The sequence below is a fragment of the Gopherus evgoodei genome, chromosome 3, assembly GCF_007399415.2.
Source record: "Gopherus evgoodei ecotype Sinaloan lineage chromosome 3, rGopEvg1_v1.p, whole genome shotgun sequence".
Classification (NCBI taxonomy): Eukaryota; Metazoa; Chordata; order Testudines; family Testudinidae; genus Gopherus; species Gopherus evgoodei.
The window spans coordinates 199,828,832-199,849,022 of NC_044324.1; the positions used below are offsets into that span (position 1 = coordinate 199,828,832).

General features: G+C 43.8%; 1 protein-coding gene across 2 annotated transcripts in view; it reads right to left on the bottom strand.

Annotated features, from left to right (window-relative positions):
- Positions 1-11,885: 11,885 nt before the first annotated feature.
- The window catches only part of PNPT1 (polyribonucleotide nucleotidyltransferase 1), a 44,556-nt gene continuing 36,250 nt past the window's right edge, over positions 11,886-20,191 (bottom strand). For both annotated transcript variants that reach the window (XM_030557813.1, XM_030557814.1), the window contains exons 23-28: positions 18,837-18,920; positions 16,921-17,027; positions 16,789-16,844; positions 15,654-15,732; positions 14,340-14,387; positions 11,886-13,934 (exon numbers count right to left, since the gene is read on the bottom strand). In XM_030557813.1, the coding sequence (XP_030413673.1) occupies positions 13,779-13,934; positions 14,340-14,387; positions 15,654-15,732; positions 16,789-16,844; positions 16,921-17,027; positions 18,837-18,920 (530 nt within the window). In that variant the 3' untranslated portion in view covers positions 11,886-13,778. The remainder of the gene's footprint in view (positions 13,935-14,339; positions 14,388-15,653; positions 15,733-16,788; positions 16,845-16,920; positions 17,028-18,836; positions 18,921-20,191) is intronic.

The following is a 20,191-nucleotide window of genomic DNA, read 5'->3' on the forward strand; positions in this document are numbered from 1 at the left end:
TCGGCATTGGTCACTGTCATAGAATATCAGGGTTGGAAGGGACCTCAGGAGGTCATCTAGTCCAAAGCCCCACTCAAAGCAGGACCAATTCCCAACTAAATCATCCTAGTCAGGGCTTTGTCAAGCCTGACCTTAAAAAACTTCTAAGGAAGGAGATTCCACCACTTCCCTAGGTAACCCATTCCAGTAGACAGGATACTGGGCTAGATGGACCTTTGGTCTGACCCAGTAAGGCTGTTCTTATGTCCCAACCCCACACTGTGCTCCAATCAGTCAGTGCTGGTTTCTCAGCCCCATAAACATTCCACCTGCAACTGCTCCATGAACACTACAAGCAACAGGGAAAAAATTCCAGGTTATGTCGCTAAGCAAACTGTCCTCAAAGATATCCACAATGAGATGTCTTTTTCACTGTGATCCTGTGTATTGCAGAACTTCCTGAAGGTTTGCATATTCAGGAGAATCATGTCTTGTATTTGCAACATTAATGAGAACAGTACTAAGCTCTATGGGCTCCATGCTTTTGTCAGATGGCAGAGAACAAAAAGTGTCAGAAGGGACTGTGGGATTTTTAAATAGCAATGCAAAAATTAAGAGACGTGGAAGGTATCATGGGCTGGAGAAAGTTGCATGCTGGTAACTTGGCCCCCAGGTCCCAGAAATCCCTGGGCAAATTGTTACTGTCTCATAAAACATGTCCCAAAATGGATTGCAGCGGATGGTCCACCACACTTTATATTGACGCAAGCACTCCTGGTGAGCAGACGCATTTGACAGTGCAAGCAGCCAAGTATTCACCTGTTCCAAAGATAAACAAACTTCAGTGGCTGAATGCCAATGTAACTTGAGTTGACCAAAGTTCATAGTTTAGACATGGTGGCAGTCTCTATCGACCAGGTTTTGTTTGTCAAAAAGAAGTTCAGTTTTCCCTAGAGTTAAAGTAGCTGTGTCATCTGGAAAGAAAGCTCTTCCTGCCCTGGTGCTCTTGCAGGATGTATATGAAAAGAGCAGGTTAGCAGTACTGTACAAACACTGCAGAGGTTGTACTTTTGTTTGTTTGGGTTTTTTTGGATAGCCAGCAATATACTGGAAGGAAGCATACAAAAGCTCTTTATAAAGATTTTACACCAAAATGAAGGGACGCTTGAGGCAAATCCCCTCTATGGACACTTCTAGGCTTTCTATACCAAATATTATATTCCTCCAATGCAAAAAAACCAAAACCAAAATAAAACCCAACCACCCTTATGAAGAGTAAGTTTTTGTCTTTAGGATATGTAAAGTGTCAGCTATTTACAAAGTATTCTCAGAACAGATGCCACTTACAAGGTCTTCACTCTCTCCTCCCTTCATCTCCCCATTTCAAATGGCAAACTGAATACTTCCATATAATCAATACATGCTACACCTAAGTGTAAACATGCCCTTCTCTAGGCCTTTTCTATGCCTGTGTCTTGAAATGAGATGAGAAATAGAAAACAGCATTCTTAGAGACTATACAATCAATGTATATAATTTCTCAACATGGACAACGTTTCGTAAGGAAAAAAATAATCTACTTGCGATCTGTAAGCATAAGCAAAGGCAATTTTTATTTTGTAACACAAGTTATATAACTGAACATTTAAATCTAGGGGAAAATGTTTCCATACCAGATACCCTATATCCTCTTCAATCCAGAGCAAATTTTTGGCCAAATGGAAATTTTGTTAACCTGACATCCTCTCTTAGACGGCCTTTTCCCCCAGTCAGAGACAATGGGCTGCACATTGATATTCCTGCAGATATGAGACTACTCAGAATTGTCTTATACCCCTCTGCCACCTAGTCAGACTACTCACAAAGCAGTATGGAAACACAACATTTCTTAAGAGATTATATAACAGGGGTCAACAACCTTTGGCACGTGGCTCGTCAGGGTAAGCACCCTGGTGGGCTGGGCCGGTTTGTTTACCTGCCGCATCTGCAGGTTCAGCCGATCACAGCTCCCACTGGCCGAGGTTCACCGTCCCGGGCCAATGGGGGTGGTGGGAAGCGGCGGCCAGCACATCCCTCGGCCCACACCGCTTCCAGTCGCCCCCATTGACCTGGAGCGGCAAACTGTGGCCAGAGGGAGCTGCGATCGGCCAAACCTGCAGATGTGGCAGGTAAACAAAGCAACCTGGCCTGCCAGGGTGCTTACCCTGGCAAGCCACATGCCAAAGGTTGCTGACCCCTGCTATATAACTTTAACAGTGATGTTTTCAACTGTTTTAACTATATACACTATCTGGAACCTCGAAGTGCCATCATGAAGATATCCGAAGGACTTCTCATATGAGGCAGAATGGGGGAGACAGTCTCAGAAATGAACTCAGGTAAGATGTTTTCCATTTTAGATTCTTTCCTCTCCCCAAGCCTAATTCCTTTGGCACACAGCAAACAGTAAAAAAAAAAAAAAAAAAAAAAAAAAAAAATTACGGAAGCAATAAGCAGGACAGACATAAGGTCTCATCCTCCCTTTCCTAAAATTAGAAGCATTGATCTATTTTGAAAACAATACTTTAGAGTGCCTTCCTGCCAAAGGATGTTTCTGCAGAGAAGCAAAGGTCAAGCCAGTGGTGCTTTATATGTGTGTTGATGGATAAGCAGGTGGCAGTTTACTTGAACATCCTCTGTGATGGCTGCCACCCTTTCTGCCCAGGAGATTCCCCAATGGAAAAAAAGTGTTGAGGGGCCTCTGATCCCTCCTGTAATAGGTTTATCTGCAAGGGAAAATGTTACAGGGACACCTAGCAATGGAGGATTTGGGTGCTTTCAGGTTCAGACATGAAAAAAGGAAAACTGTTTTCCTGAAGTGATCCTATTAACCTGTATTTTAACCACTCTTCTCACATCCAGAACATGCCTCAAATTCTCTTTTGGGTGTTGAGCCTTTGAGCAAACTCATGGGAGAATTATTTCCTGTGAAATATGAAAATGAGAGTTAACTTTTGTTATAAATGGCTGTAGTATATGAAAAAAAAATCTTCCCCCGTCAAACGTGCAATAAAAAGCTGGAAACTTATGAGAGCAGAGCTTTTGGGAAGACTTCTTGCCAGCGTATTGCAACAAGGAAGTATGTAAATAAAGAGAAATAGATGTCATTGACTGGAATAGATGAGTTGTAACAGCCTAGAGAAGACTGGATTAAATTGTTGGTCCAGATAGATATACTGCCTTTAGGAGCCTCAGCACCATGGGTGATCAACCAGAGACTCAGATGATCCTGAGTGCATACATTTGGCTGTATTAAAATGCATATTGTTCAAATGAGCCCACTTTACTAAGTGATCCAGACTGCAAACAAGTCAGTATGATAGAGCGATTATTTACCAGCATGGATTTTATCTTTTTCAGGATCATTGACCAAGATATTGAATAGCATTAGCTCAAAAATAGATCACTGGAACACACCATTAGAAACATCTATTGGATAATGATTCCTCATTTATGACTATCATCATTGAGTTTTATCAGTTAACCAAGTCATAATACACGTAAAATTAAGATTTTGCCTACTGAGAAGATGAGTGAAGACTTCTTTGGCAATCTATTGGGGGGGGGGGAGGCATACAGAAGTTGATTCAGCCATTTTTGAGCCAGAGCATTTCGTCAGCCATTTTTAGTCTGTTTCCGTGGGGAAGAAAAGGTTTACCTTTGTTTTACAGCGCGATGTGAATGGTTCCACCTGAAGCTGACTTAATTCTTTGGATAACAGCTGGAATATTTCCTGGTTCTGGGTTTTGTACCTGCTCATGGCTTAGCCAGTCTGTTTGCATTCGGTAACCCTTGTATAATCGATTGTGCCAATATGACCTCCTGCTCAGGAGGTGATCTGCACCTCTTCAATATTTATAATTAAATTAAGCAGGGCACACTAAGTACATTAATGGACCCTGGTCTGCAGAGCCAACTTGACTGCTCGACTCTGGAAAGTGGATCCTGTGAGCCCACTCTGATCTTGAACATATGCTCTGCATACTTTGGGTGCCACAGCTGATCTCTCAATTGTGAGAGGATGACATCTGTAATCATGACTATGGGAGTTTGGATTGTGATGGGAAAATCCTATCATCATGGACTACCACTGGGAGTCTGAACCTGTTCCGCTGTTGGCAGAAAGCGCTCTGAATTATCTTTGCATCTCTTGCTGGGAATGGCTCCTGGCCGTCAGAACAATCTCCGAAGGGATGTGGAGGAGCTTGAGAAGTTAGAGAATATCTATTCTGCACTGTCCTCCAAATCCCCTTGCCTGAACCATCTATTTGGAACCACTCATGTGATAACTAGAATATTCTGCCTCCAGGCCTACTTCTGGAGCTCTTTCCTGTTTTCTAGTGTTTTTTTCCTCTGCCTTTTCAAGAAGCAAAGGATCGTCATCCTCAGAGGACTGGGTTTTTTTTTTTTCCTTGTCTTGTTCACTTTTGGATTTTAGCCTGCAGTTGAGGTGAAGATGGGTCTCATACTCTTTCACAGATAGAACTGGAGTGTGATAGGGTTCACTCACCACTGAAGCGCCTCCTGCTGGCTGTCCTGGGGATTGGCTCTACTAGCCAGTGCACCTTCTTCTGGTGATATCTTGCTGCCGTCACTTCTGCTCCAAACCAGTGTCCCTCCAGCTATGCCACAGTCTGTACTTCCCTTTCCAAGGGGACTGCAGTCTGCTGTCCAGCTGCTTCCTTCAGTGGCAACTGCAGCCCACTGCCTGGTCACTTCGTCAGTGGCGAGGAGGACAGGGACCCAGGCCTGTCCATTACTCTGGGTTCTGGCCTAGGGACCCTATAGATGGCCATCTCTTACTGCATCCCCTCTGACTCCTCAATTCATTTCCCTGCGCCACTTCCCTGTGGCACCCTGCAAATCCCTGCAGCCAATTAGGAGCCATGTTTAGCTTCCTCCGTAACCCCCATTGCTGCTAGCAACACTGCTTTGTGCAGGATGCTGGCACTCCTTCCTCCTGTTAGGAGCCTGATCTTCCCTCCTCAAGCTCTAGGCAGCTACTGGAGTTGCTCTGCCCTGCAGCTCTTCTTATATGGGCCTGCCTGGCCCTGACTGGCTGCTCCTCACAGCCCCTCTCTAATTAGCTGACTCCTGCGCAGCCTCCCTAGAGATCTATTAACCCCTTGTGGGCAGATGCTCCATCACAGAGAGAAACATCCCTAAGAGTTCAGATATTCCTATTGGGAAGTACAGTCAGACAGGAAATCTGATTCCTTGCTCAATCACTATTATGTACTGAAGAACCTGGGACAGGACATGGTAGCTTTTCCCTTTTGAGGACTTGACCAAGGGAATTTGGACCTTCATTGGTCAGTCATCACCTGTTTACAATCCAACCAAAATTTAAATAGTTTAATCTTCAGTATTTCACATAATTACGCTACCCCTTTATTCAGGCAAGAACAGTGGTTTCCCATGCTTCTGAGGATTAGGTTCAAGTTTTCAGTACTAGTTTTGATTTTTATATTGCATTTAATTTATTTTTAACATTTCAGCTTGCACATCATCTTCTGAATCTGTGTGTGTGCCCAGTGCAGCATCTATATTTAAAGTCTTTGCACACCTAGCTGGCTGAACTGTTAAATTACATTTTTTTTTGCACTTATATATGCATCCATGCATCTGAAAGCACTTTATAAATGCTAACTAATTCTCAGGCACAACACTTTTGAGAGATAGGCAATGTTAATTTTACAAGCAAATAAACTGAACCATAGAAAGTTGAGTGACTTCCTCAAGGCCACAGCAAATGGTTGACAGAGGAAAAGAATCCAGGAGTCCTGGCCCCCATGCCTCTGCTTTGTTTTGTTATGATGCCTCTGTTTGTTTTGATGTGAACTCCGGGCTCCTGGAGCTGCTTATCAAAAAAACAAACACAGCTACTGTTAGCTGTGAATGAGCAGAGGCAAGGGGGCTCCCTTTGGAAAGCCCACAGCTAGTGTTTGCTTGAGGAGAGAAGCAGCGCGGTGGGGAGGAGGGGGTCCATTTCGGAGCAGCTGCTTATCTGGTCTGTGAGGAAACAAACAGCTGTTGTTTGCTTTCAGTGAGTGAGAGAGGCGTGGGGGAGGGGGTCGGAACTTGCAAGGCAGCTGCTGAGACAGTGTTGGCTCCAAAAATCCACTCTCTCTCTCTCTCACGCTCTCTGTCACACTCCACCCCACCCCACTCCCTTTTGAAAAGCACGTTGCAGCCACTTGAACACTGGGATAGCTGCCCATAATGCACCGCTCTCAATGCCGCTGCAGATGCTGCAGATGTGGCCACGACAGTGCGCTGGTAGCTGTCAGTGTGGACAGACTGCAGCGCTTTCCCTAGTCAGCTGTACGAACACAGGTTTAACTCTCAGCGCTGTACAGCTGCAAAGTGTAGCCATACCCTTAAAGTATGATGGCTAAATACAAGATGGAACAGATTGTTTAGCATAAGTAGTTAACATAAGTAGTTAACATCCCTGCAAATGTCCTGAATGGGGACATGGGCTAAAAAGGCAGCTGACAAGGCTTGCGCCCTAGTCGAGTGTGCCCTTACAATTGACAGCGGAGGAATACCCACGAGGTCATAACAGGTACGGATGCACGAGGTGATCCAGTTGGAGAGCCACTGAGCGGAGTTTGGATGACCCTTCATGCGCTCAGCCAAGGCGATGAACAGTTGCAAGGACTTTCTGAACAGCTTAGTCAGCTCTAGGTAAAAAGCCAGAGCCCGTCTCACATCCAGCAGGTGGAGGCGGCGCTCCTCACTGAACGCATGCAGAAAAATGTCCTGATCCATGTGATAGGCGGAGATCACCTTCGGGAGGAATGAAGGGTGGGGGCGGAGCTGGACCTTATCCTTATGAGCTCCTTGACTTTTATGTGGAGGGTCAGATCCTTGGGTCTGAATGTTCCCCATGTGGGCCCCCCATCCCAGGTCCAATACGTCGGACACCAGTTCCAGCGACGGATTCTTGCCCCTGAACAGGACCCCTTGTGGCATGTTTCTCGGGGAGGACCACCACCGTAGGGAGATGATTACTGATTCGGGCACCATGAGGACTTTTTCCATTCTGTCCCAAGGCCAACCAGAGCTGGAGGGGCCTCATTCTGAGTCTGGTGTGAAGGATCACATACGTGAACGCCGACATGTGACCCAAGAGCTGGAGGCACACTCTGGCTGTTGTCACCGGAAACCTTGTGATCATGTCGATGAGTCCCTTCAGGGTCTCCAACCTGTCTGGTGGGAGGGAGGCTCTGGCTGACAAGGCATCCAGGACCACCCAATAAACTCTATGCGTTGTACTGGAACTAACGTGGACTTGGTGTTGTTTATCAACAGTCTCAAAGTGATGCATGTGGACAGAAGGAGTGCCACATGATCCTGCATCTTGACCAACCAGTCGTCCAAATAGAGAAAGATCTGGACTCCCCAGTGCCTGAAGTAGGCCGCCATCACCGAAACACTGGGGGCAGTGGACAGGCCAAACGGAAGGACCATAAATTGGTAGTGCTCCTGCCCCACCGTGAAACAGAGGAAGAGTCTGTGCCCCTCAAATATGAATGTGGAAGTACGCATCCTGCAGATTGAGAGCGGCGTACCAGTCCCCAGGGAGGGGATGATGGAGGACAGGGAGACCATGCGGAACTTGAGCTTCATCATGTACCAGTTCAGGCCTCACAGGTCCAAGATGGGCCCGAGCCCTCCTTTGGCCTTCAGGATAAGGAAATATTGGGAGTAGTACCCCTTACCTCTGAACTCCCCTGGAACCGCTTTCACTGCTCCTAGGCCCAGGAGCCGCCCCACCTCCTGCTCAAGCAAAGCCTCGGACGAGGGGTCCCCCAAGAGGGGCAGGGGGTAGTTGGTCGGGGAGGAAGTAAACTGGAGGGTATAGACCCGGGAGATGCTGTTGAGGACCCACTGGTCTGAGATTAGCCGCAACCACTCCGGGAGGAAAGCACATAACCGATTGGAGAAGGGAAGCTTTATGAGGGTGGATCCCTGATGAGAACTGTCAGGGCGCTCCCAGGTGTCCTGTCAAAAGCTTCTTTTCTCCACCTGCTTGCCCTGGCAGGAGCCAGGCAGGGTGACAGGCCAAGGCTGCCTCTATGGTTGCCTCTTATAGTCCCGTGACTTCTTATTAGTGATCTCGTATTCTGAACGGATGGCCTGAGTGGAAGTCTGCTGCGGCTTGAACTTAGGTTTAGCTGGAGCCAGAACATAGAGACCCAGAGTCTGGAGAGTCATGCAGGAGTCTTTCAGGGCATGCAGCTTTGTATCCATTTGTTTCACAAACAGAGCTCTGCCAAACGGGAGGTCCTGCAGGAAGGTCTGCACCTCGCTGGACAGCCCAGTGAGCAGGAGACATGATTTCCTTCTTATGGACGCTGCGGAGGCCAGGGACTGTGCGGCTGTGTCCACTGCATCCAAAGCTGCCTGCAGAGTTGCCCTGGTAGCCATTGTGCCCTCCTCCATCAGCACTTTGTACTCCTTTCTGTCACGCTCCCGGAGGGAGTCCTCGAACTTGGGCAGGGAGCCCCACAGATTGAACTCATACCAGCCCAGGAGAGCTTGGTGGTTTGCCATCTGCAACTGGAAGCTCAAGGGCGAATACATTTTTCTTCTAAAATGAGTCTAGCCTCCTTGAATCTTTATTTTTTGGGGGTAGGGACTGGTTGGCCCTGCTGTTCCCTGTGGTTGACCGACTTGACCACCAGGGAGTTAGGAGCAGGGTGGGAGTATAAGTATTCATGCCCCTTGGCAGGTACATATTGGTAGAGATGGGGACCAATGAGGCCAGGGTTTGCCACAGGGCATTTGAAATTTTCGCCACCCCTTGGTGGAGAGGCAAGGTCACCCTGCCCGGTACCGAGAAGGACAGTACATTAAACAGGGAGTCTGAGGGCGCCTCCATCTCATCTGCTTGGATGTGGAGGCTTGATGCCACCCTTTTAAAGAGCTCTTGTCTTAAAGAGCTTAAAGTCCTCCTGCGGCACAGAGGGAGGTGGGGCCATAATTGCCTCATCAGAGGAGAGTGAGGAGGCCGGAGCAGTACTTGGTGTGTCCACCGGTACCTGAGGGTCCACCACCTGGTTGGTCTCTGGGCACGGTGCAGAGGATGTACGTCCTACTGACTCCTTCCTCGGAGTTCTGGAGATGGAGGCCGATGGTCCTTCTGAGGCTCTGGCCACCAAGCATGCCCCCACCGAGCCAGCCACAGGGCCCGGCTGTTCAGCCTGGCCCATCGATGGACAACTACAAAGGGAGGCCGGGCTGACATACAAGCTGACGCTGTCCCTGGACCAGGAGGAGCGGCGGTGCTGGGAGCAATGCTGACCACAGGACCACGATCCCGACGTGGAGGACTGGTACTGTCAGTAACAACTACTCCGCGATCGGCTCCGGTAGGCGGACCTGCGATGGCGAGATGCTGGTGATCGATGCCCAGGGCTGCGGAGGCCTCAAACAGGACGACGAACGGGAATGACATCATAGTTTGTGCTGTGACCGGCTGCGATAGTCCCTCCGAGAGGAGGATCATTGGTGTCATCTGCCTTGGTCCTGTCAGTGTTTGCTCCTCGAGGCGGAGTGGCACCAAGAGTCTCAGTCAAAAGGAACCCAACCAGACAGCCTGACGGGCGTCAAGGGCGATCCACGTGGACTTTGCCCTGAACACACGCTGGGCAGAGAATGGTGTCGGTAATGTTCCCTCGACCAAGACCGAGGTGACTGCGGTGATCCCAGCAGCGGCTTGCCTCTGGAGCGTGAAGTCGACATCGGTGGTGCTCCTGGTACTGGCATGGATGTATCCTAGGTCGCCTGCAGGACCTCCGGTGTGGAGGGCATCCGAACATCCGGGGAGGCCTGCTCCAAATGGGCCTTGCTTGAGTTGGAGGCCCAGAGGCTGGTGGGGATCGAGGACTGCCCAACATGGGTCTTGCCTGTGTCCCAGGTTTACTCTGGTGCCGCAGAGGTGGCCTCTTCCTAGCCTTCTTGGCATGCCCCGTGGACAGGAAGCGGTGTCAACTTGTCAATGGCGCCAAAGGGTCGCCACGCACCGACACCATGGTGCCTGGTGCGACTCAGAGTGGCGCACCAGAGCCAGGGTCAGCGCCAACTCCATCAGGATAGCCTGGAGCCTGATGTCCCTTTCTCTCTTGGTCCGAGGCTTAAACGACTTGCAAATCTTGACGTGATCGCTGAGGTGGGTTTCCCCACAAACAGCGTAAACAGTCTGTGTGCGGATCACTCAGTGGCACAGATTGCCTACAAGTGTCCCATAACTTAAAACCTGGGGCACAGGGCATGCTGTGGCCTGCATGCTCTAGCTAAACCAGGGGTAGGCAACCTATGGCAGGTGTGCCGAAGGCGGCACGCGAGCTGATTTTCATTGGCACTCACGTTGCCCGGGTCCTGGCCACTGGTCCGGGGAGCTCTGCATTTTAATTTAATTTTAAATGAAGCTTCTTAAACATTTTAAAAACCTTATTTACTTTACATACAACAATAGTTTAGTTATATATTATAGACTTATAGAAAGAGACCTTCTAAAAATGTTAAAATGTATTACTGGCACGCGAAACCTTAAATTAGAGTGAATAAATGAAGACTCGGCACACCACTTCTGAAAGGTTGCCGACCCTTGAGCTAAACTAAACTAACTACACGTACCATACACTGAATGAACAAGCAGTTTTGTGGACAAGCTACAGCAAAGATGGAGCAGAGCAGTTCCGAAGCACTTTCACTGGCGGCAAGAAGGAACTGCAAGTGGGGGGAGCATGCTATGCTCCTTATACCACACCACAGAAGAGCCATTATAGGGATTGTTAGAGCGCTCCCGTAAGGGTACTGCTAGGGGAAAAAACTTCCAGCACTGGTGCACGTGGCGAGCATGTACATCTATTGTAGAATATACATGAGCAATCACTCAAAGAACTTCAGATTCACCCCACAGATTGAGTTTGCAGGACTAGCAATTACAAAAATAAGAAGTGAGCAATTTTGGAATGCTACAATGCCATTTTTCAGTCATTTTTCAGAGTATAACCACACTTCGAGGAGTTAAATGAGCTACAATAGACTAACATTTAATAGTAAATTAAAGCACATCAGTCCTAGCCATTCAAATGATCTACTTATTAACCTTCACAACTGGGTGAAGAATTGGATTCAGGTCAGTTTCCCAACTATCAACTTCACAGGACATCTAGTGGAGTACCTCATTAAACCTTTGATGTTAAATAAATAAAATAAAATAAATAATTGGAGATATACCAATCTCCTAAAACTGGAAGGGACCTTGAAAGGTCATCAAGTCCAGCCGCCTGCCTTTACTAGGCAGGACCAATTTTTTCCCCAGATCCCTAAGTGGCCCCCTCAAGGTTTGAACTCAGAACCCTGGATTTGGCAGGCCAATGCTCAAACCACTGAGCTATCCCTGTTGAAAAACAGCTCAGTGCCTCAGGAACAAAATCAATATAATCACTTTAGTAATGAGACTACTTTGTTGGCCAACTGTTAAAAGAAAAATGTAAAACAGAACTTCAGTGACCATCGAACAGAGACTGTACTAGAAACTGTGGGAACATTTAGACCGAGGTTATATTTCCTAAAGGAAGTCAATGAAAAGCTAAACCATTTCTCTGCTCAGATTCTGTTTAGGGCTAATCTGAGATCATTAGCATATGTTACCCCAATAATATTACCCACTGTGACCTCATTGGTTATCTGTGCTGGCAATTCGTATTAACAAAACCAGGAAGTGAAAGGGTATTTCACTGGAAATACTTTAACACTGAGACAACTGGACAAGCAAAAGATTCGTAGGGAAAAATTTATATATTTCAAGCTTATACTGTGAGGAACAAAAGACTACAAATATAACCGGGTCAATGTTCTTTTAATATTTATTAAGAATAAAAAATAGCAAAATAATTGTGGCTGTATATTCACACTCAAGTGTTCACATTTCTCCTCCTCAAATACAAGTGTTTATTTTGTACTAAGAGATAAATATTTCCTTGTATGTTGCTCCACATTTTTTTTTTTTTATTCTGGGAACTTCAGATCCTACTTGCCAGTGACAGAAGGCTTGGTTTTCTACTGTTAGACAAAGTTTGAGAGCAGCATGAAAATAGGTGCTTTCTTAACTGGTTTTGGAAGCCTCCACACATGGCGGCAGACAAACAGTTAATTCTTATAACCTTTTAAAAGTGTCCCTTTGAGTCTAAGAGAATCTGATGAAATCATCTTGACTGAACATTAAGAATGTTAAAACTCATCCACTGAATTAAGATAATTTTTTTGAAAAGTATACCAGACACAATGGTTTAACTCAGAGCTTGGGGGGCGGGGGAATGTATTATCTCAATACTCCTATTTGTTTTTATATTTGTTATATATTTTATTGGGGGGGGGGGGTCATCAGCATTTAATTCTAAATTATCAGAAATTCCACATAACTTGCAGATTGATGAAATTTTTTTCCTTATGTCCTTCATTATAGGGTTGTGTCCTGCAGTTGGGTTTTGACTAACAGAGGAACATTGTGCCAATTTAAGTGCTAAACTAAAAGTGGAATATCCAAAAAATCAAAAGTTGTGGAGTTAGTTTTGCCTTATGTAAAGAATAGTCAGTGAAAAAGGACTTCTCACTTTTACCATTTATGTTAGAGTGCTATCAGATATTCCTGAAGCATTAACTCTGAAAATGTCATATTTTAAGCAGCTACAGAGGTCTGCTCTCCAACCTATGCAATTGCAGGTTTCTTGATTCTCACCATTCTTACTCTGAATAGCAGCATAAGATACTGATGGAATTTTAGCCAAATTTTCTAACAGAATCTTAAAATTATGACACTTTACATCACCTCTTAGCTTTGATAGTTTCTGTTTTTACGTATTTATATGATTCACTATCGTCAGTCTATAGGTTCTAGAATAGTATGCTTTTATTAAAATTGTATTATTTGGTACCATGTTATCTTCCAAAGAAAATGCAAGATACCATTCTTTTCCAGGGACCAACTGACAAAATATTAGTTAAATCAAAAAGGTTCCACATTCACAAATGTTTGTTAAAAATGCACTAAATTTAAGTTTATTTTTGCATTCCTCTAAATCAGCATATAGCTCCACCAATCTAGAGAATAAGATTGTTCTAAACCAGTGACACTATCTTAAGTGATTACTACTAAAAAATTTAATTTGTCAATGACATGGCATGCTTTTGCCTCCACTTTATAAAAACAGTCACTTTTGTCTACAGTCCCATTGGCTTCTGAAGAAACAACGCACATAATATTCTTTTGAAAAATCTTAAAACTAAGACTACAGTCAAATGCATGTTAGGGAGACACTATGAAAACATTTTGTGTAAGGGTGACAGCTTCAGGCATTCCACTGTGAGGGTCAGAACTTCCAAGAAAGCAGCAAACTTTACATTTCTTTAAGCAGGGTTTGTATCTTCTCTTTGGCATTATGAGTAAGACTTCTTAAAAATAAAGATAGTTCTTTTCTGATAGCTTACATACGGTAGCTGACCCAAAGTCTAGAATTGTCGATTTTTCCTTGGCAATTTTACATAATTTGTAACAATACTACAACAAAACCAAGCTTTTTGTGACAGAATGAAATAGCCTATGAGATAGTGATGAAAAGTTCAATAGCAACCAGCATCAAACAGTATTTATACAAAATTAAAATGTTATCTGTACAATATTTGTTCAGTCGTTAAAACGTTCAGTATTAATATGACCATAACACTTCTTATGATCTTACTAGTCAACAGGATGAGCTAGATGACTCTGGAATTGCACCTCCCATTACAATACTGTTTTTGTCACTTAGAGTTTTAACCACAGTTGTGGCTGGTGACTGAAGTACTTTACGTGAAAGCCTCATTCGGCCATCAGTTGGATCACGTCCGAAGTATTTCACCTAAGAAGAAATGAGATTGCTTTCAGACAGTGACATGGTTATATTAAGTTTCAGTGTAAGAATTAACCATATCAAACTGAAGAAACAAAATTTAAGATGAATGCTCAATACTGATATCAAGAACATATGTTCTCATAGTTTTTAAAATCTGTTTTGCACAATCAATTTCTACTCCCACTGAAGTCAATGGCTAAAACCCCATTTATTCCAAGGGAACAGGATCAGGCTTTTAACCAAGGCACAAAGCTATGAAGTATGATGGACTTAAGTTTTTCATAGTAGATGTAGCCATATTCCTCCTATGCAAACACAAAACAAGGATAATATGGAAACTATTACACCTTTAGATAATGAACCAAAATCTGCAAAGTTTTTTTTCAACACTTTCAAGGTTTAAATAAATACCTGAATTTCTTGGCCAACATCTAATCCCAAGGCACTAGGATGTTTAATCTAGAACACAATATTTACATAATTAAACAAAATGCTCTTAAATTCAGAAAGTTACCGAAAGAGTTAGCTAGCTTTACTAAGAGTAATGAGTACATAAAAGCTTTTTGTAAAGGCTTCTGTTTTACTTAGACTATAGCATTGTGACTTAACAGGAATTAAATGGAGTCAAGTTTTCCAACTAGAATGGAGGATTTAAACTGATCAGGATACCCTGGCAGAATCATGTTTGTTTTACAATATGCTATGGTTAAAAACAAAAGTTAAATGCCAAACATTCAGTATCTCTGAGGGCAATACACTTCTCTCATTAACAGGTGATCTCAATGAAGCTGTACTTCAGTATACAAGGGAAGAACTTGGTCCTAAACACTGAACTACTCAGTCTAAGAGGGGTATTCAGCACATACATAAAACTATTTGTTTACTGAAATCTCTCCCCCACCGGGGCTGTCTCTTGCTGCATATTAGTGCTGCATCAACATGATAGGACATAGTTGGTACCACTAATCCCTGTTGGAGCATGCAGTCAGTTCATAGAAAGTTCAGAAAAATAAGGAAACTGTTTTTCATAGTAGCCAGGGCAGGAGATAAGATTTTCAGCAAAATATCACGCATAGGACCTGGGATTGATCTTTACCTGTCAGCTACTAACTCAAAGTACCCAAGATATATTAGTTAGGAAAAGAATAACTTTGCATCTATGTCCCAAGGTACACCACGTGCAATTAAATGAAATAATCATAATGTACAGTTTATACTGATTTTTAATATTGTTAATTTTACATTATATAATCCTTTAAAAAATTCTACTTACTACATCTGTTTTTGTTAAACCCGCTTTCCCCTCATACACAAAACCTACAGGTTAAGACCAGCATGCAGGACAGAGAAGGAGATTTACTATCCAAGGGCAATGCCAGCCTCCCCCATCCATATATACCCATTCTTACCAGGGTGATGTCCCTGGATCTTGGCTGTGCCTCTTTCTTTCTGATGAGCTTTCGACTAATAAGTGTCTGAAATTTGAAGCCTTTACCCTCTTTCTCTCCACATACATTTCCTTATACCTGATTGCTGTAGGAAGGGCAATATAAGCTCCCTTTAATTCTACAGACTGGTGCTGCAATGAAGATAGATTGCTACACTAACCCCTCTCTCAGGTCATTTGAACAACTTAATTAAAAAAAATGAGGAGGAAATCTTGATTGGAAACCCAGAAGTACTTTGCCTCCTTGTTTTTCTATTAATTTGAACAACTTTTATTACCTTTCTTTGATCAAGTTGTGAATTATGAAGTAGCACTGGAGACATATTCGGATACAGTTTTACCATCACTCCAATATCTCTGCATCATAAAAGAGTTTGGTTATTTCAAAATAATTTGACTAGACAGCTGTACATTTATTCTGGTTCATGATTCCAATGGAAACAAATTGAATTTCCTTAGTAAGATTTTATTGGTCCTTTTATTTTCTTGTTTACCTACCAGAACAGAGCAGGTGCACACATTTATTTAAACTGTCTGTCTTGAAATGCAAGCTTCATTTTCAATAACAAATGACTAGTACATATTTTTCTTGGTTTATCTTTTAAATCAATATATGTCATTGCAGTAAACGAAAGGCAAACTCCCACTACATCTGAGTGCCAAGTGTTAGAGGCTTAAAAAAAATTACGTAAGACAGATATAGCAAAGTGTACAGAAAAGCTCTGTTGAGAAAAGGAGAAGAGGATAATTTTTTCAATAGAAAAATACTAGGAAAGGAGCTGAAGGCAATCTCACCAGCAGCACAGTAATTTTCTACATAAGTCTTGGAGGGTAATACATCTGTCCTGCAGTTGGTTTTACAACTTTTTTTTTTTTAACTTTGTCAGAAAGGAAATATATATTATCAAACAGTATCTAGTTTTATAAGGGTTCCCACTTATAAAAGGGTCCACTCCTCTACTTTCTTAGTACTGCCTAACAATCTTCTGCAATGGGTCTACATAGATGAACCAGTGCTAAGTTACTCTACATTCAGGTCTGCCGGGCTCTCCTGCTCCTTGGGAAGAGAGTCCCCTTCTGGTGGTATCACCAGAAGATGTATATAAGATAGAGTTTCAAATCTCCTTTCCTAAAGAATCAGTAGACAGTCCAAACAATAATCCTTCCATGACCTCTGAGTTCTCAAGGCCAATGCCTCACCGAACCTTTCAGTCTTATATAGCTGTAAGATAACCGCAGAACCTGGATTTCTAGTTTCTAAAAGGGATATAAATTTGTAATGAGTTAACATAAATATATTGTAAGTGATCATTTAAATAAATATCCCAGGTATCAATTAGACTTCCTGATATAATGAAATGTATATACATATGTATGAATTCATCTCAACTTCAGAAGACAAGTATATCTTACCTAATTTCAGTTATTATGGCTGTATAAACTGCTCCAAATTCCAACTGATGCTCCTGCTGCAGGAAAAAAAAGGTGTAAGACACAGGTTCATAAAATAAAGAAATACAAAGCAAATAATGAGTCTGTCCTTACATCATCTTTGCAGATTTCGTTAATAAACTCTCGTGCTTCATACATAGCATTAGGTGTTGGGGCAAACACAGAAAATGTCTCTTCATCCAACTGACTCACTGTTACCCCTTAAAAATAAAAATGCACATGGAATTAAACACTGATGACAAATATGAAATTAGAATTTCCTCTACAGCTAACCCAATAAAGAGGAAATTCATACCACTGCAGACCCATATTAAGACTTATGGGAGCATGTGATCTTGTGTGGGGTTGGTGTTTTATAGTGAATTTTACTTGAAGGCTTCACTTACACCAAAGCTGTAAATTATGTCAATGTACTGTCATCAGATTATTACACCTTAATCAGGGCTTACACTCATTTGTTTATATTGTGGCTAGACAACACTGTATAGAACTGCTCTGTTGAAGCAACAGATTTCCAGGCAGGCTGTAGTCACAGTAACTGGGTCGCTCAAAGCGCTATGCTGTGGTCATAGAACCCAAGCTGTACCCAGGCACTGTGAGTCTGAGGCCTAGATATATGCTATCCTGCAACACAATCTAAATTCTGTCCTGTTTCAGCAACACGCAGTATGCCATCCATAGTACCATTCTGCCCTTACAGACGCTACAGAACATTTTAGGAACAGAGCACATGACCACTGAAAGACACAGTGACCAATTCTCTTTGCTACAGCAAAATATGGGATTAGGTCAGGTCTAGCAAACAGAAGCTGCTTACATGTAAAACACTGAAGCCTCGTCTACACTAGAGAGTTAGGTAGATGTAAGGCAGCTTATGTCAACCTAATTGTGTCAGCGTCTACGCTACATCCTTGCTCCAGGCGATGTTAGCACCCCTACTACACTGACATAACTCCACCTCCACAAGAAACGTAGGGCTTATGTCAGTGTAGGGAGTGGAGCTGAGAGCCCAGGCAGCAGCTGGTCTCCCTGCACCTAGCTCCACACAGAGTTGGGAGCCCAGGCTCTCAACCATCAATACTGCCTCCATTTAAGTTGGTGGAAGTGCTCCTGACAAGCACACCACTGACATAAGGAGGGTAGTGTGGACATGAAAAACTGCAGTAATTACTGCAGTGGCTGTAAGTTGAACTGAACGTAGACTGACTTAATTTTGTAGTCAATACATGCCCTGAACCTACTAAACACACCCCACCCCAAACCTGCTAAATTTGATCTTCCCGTCAACCTTGCCCCAAAGATTTCTTCTGTGACACTGCCTTCAATTGTCCCACAGTGAGCCTGGGAGTCCATTAGCATGGATGCCGCTGGACTGCTGACAATCCCCACAGCAAAAAGATACCCTCGTGTACCTTTGTAGACACAACATACAAATCTTAGCACTGAAATAAAGCATACTTGATCCTTCAAAGTACACATGCACCTCTCCTCTCACAGTCAGAGGTCTGCCATGCTGCTCCAACTCATCCCTCCACCATTCAATTCAGTTACACATAACAGTGAAGGCAGTTGGAATGGGCACGGACAAATGCTGAAATTCAAATCTTGGAAGCATAGCACTATAGAACATTCTCTTAGAACTTCATCATGTCTACTTATTATGACAAAACACCCCACATCCCACTCCATTTACTGAACCATTCCCAGAGACTATTGCCAGCTCCAGGGACAGAGTTAATGGTGCCTTGTGGGGGAGAAGTATACCTTCACTATACTTCCTGGTTTTCTGAGGTATATCTTTAGCCACTCCCAGATATCAGAATGGCACAAGACATCACTGGGCAATGTTAACTCTCCATTAACAAAGTCTTTAGGCATTTAATAATCTAGTGTGCTACTATTGTCAGTAAAATGAAATCCCACAGAGTAAGGGTTTCCCAGACACCAAAGAGAGCCAATATCACATCTATACAATTTCAATTAAAAAAAAATAAATCATATTCTCTTACCAGTTTCAGCTTGAAGTTTTTTTAAGTTATAGCCACCTGGGCCAACAAACCTCACTCTTTTTGATAGGGGTACCTGAACAGTTTCTGAAAAATAGCATGTAAGTCACAGTCTGAAATGCAGAGTTTATAAATTCTTGTGGTTTTTCTAAAATCAAGGGATACTCATTTATATTTCAATTTTAGTGGTCTAGTTTGTAAAGATTTGCTAAATATGCTAATGAAATATGTTTCTCTTCAATGACTGAATGAAGTTTAACTACAAAGAAAATCAGAACCTGGGTCAGTACAAGTTTTTGATAAGGAATTCTAACAGATATAAAAACACACAAAAGGTCAAAGCCAGCACTCATATACATGTATATAACTTACACAGATTTAGTGAGAGAGGAATAAACAGATAGAACTAGGAGTTTAAAGTTCCTACTCTCAAAACAATATCTGAAATCCTTAAATTTAACCAAGTTTCACAAATCTTGGGGGGAGAGAGGGAAACACTGAGCCAACAAAAACAAAAACAGAACCACCTACATATAATTGAGGACCATTATAACAAAATATTTTAAACAGAAGCTTGTTTCCAATATCTCATCTTAAAAGTTAGCAATACATAATTATGTACTGTAACTCCCAACTTAACGTTGTTTCGATGTTACATCCCTGCTCCATTACGGAACATGCTTGTTTAAAGTTGTGGAATGCTCCCCTATAACATTGTGTGGTTGCCTGCTTTGTCCTCGACTGGCAGTCCCCCTATCAGCTCCCTTATGCACCCCGCCCCAATGCCTCCTGCCTGCCAGCAGACCAGCGCCTTCTCCCTGCTCCCCCAGCCTCCTGCCCGCAGCAATCAGCTGTCTTGAGGCATTCAGGGGGAGCAAGGATGCGGTGCGCAGCCTCCCCCCTCCCTCCCCTGCCTCCTACCCATGGCAATCAGCTGGCTTGCGGCATTGAGGAGGCTGGGGAGAGGGGGAAGGCTGCGTGCTGTGTCCTCGCTCCTCCCCTCAGCCTCCTGAACACGGCAAACCAGCTGATTGCCACGGGCAGGAGGCTGGGTGGAAAGGGGACAAGCGAGGACATGGCATGCGGATTAAAGGAGGAAGAGGTGGGGGTGGGGGGAGAAGAGGTGGGTTAAGTGTGAGGGCTTGGGGGAAAGGGTGGAGTGAATGGGCCAAGGGCTGAGCCCCCTGCCCTTGGCAAAGTCGATAAGTGTGCTTGCATGAACAGCAAGAGGAGCAGCTGGACAATCCACCCTCATCCACTCTGGTCTGGTCTACACTACGCGTTTAAACCGATTTTAGCAGCGTTAAACTGATTTAACGCTGTACCCATCCACACTACGAGGCCCTTTATATCGATAT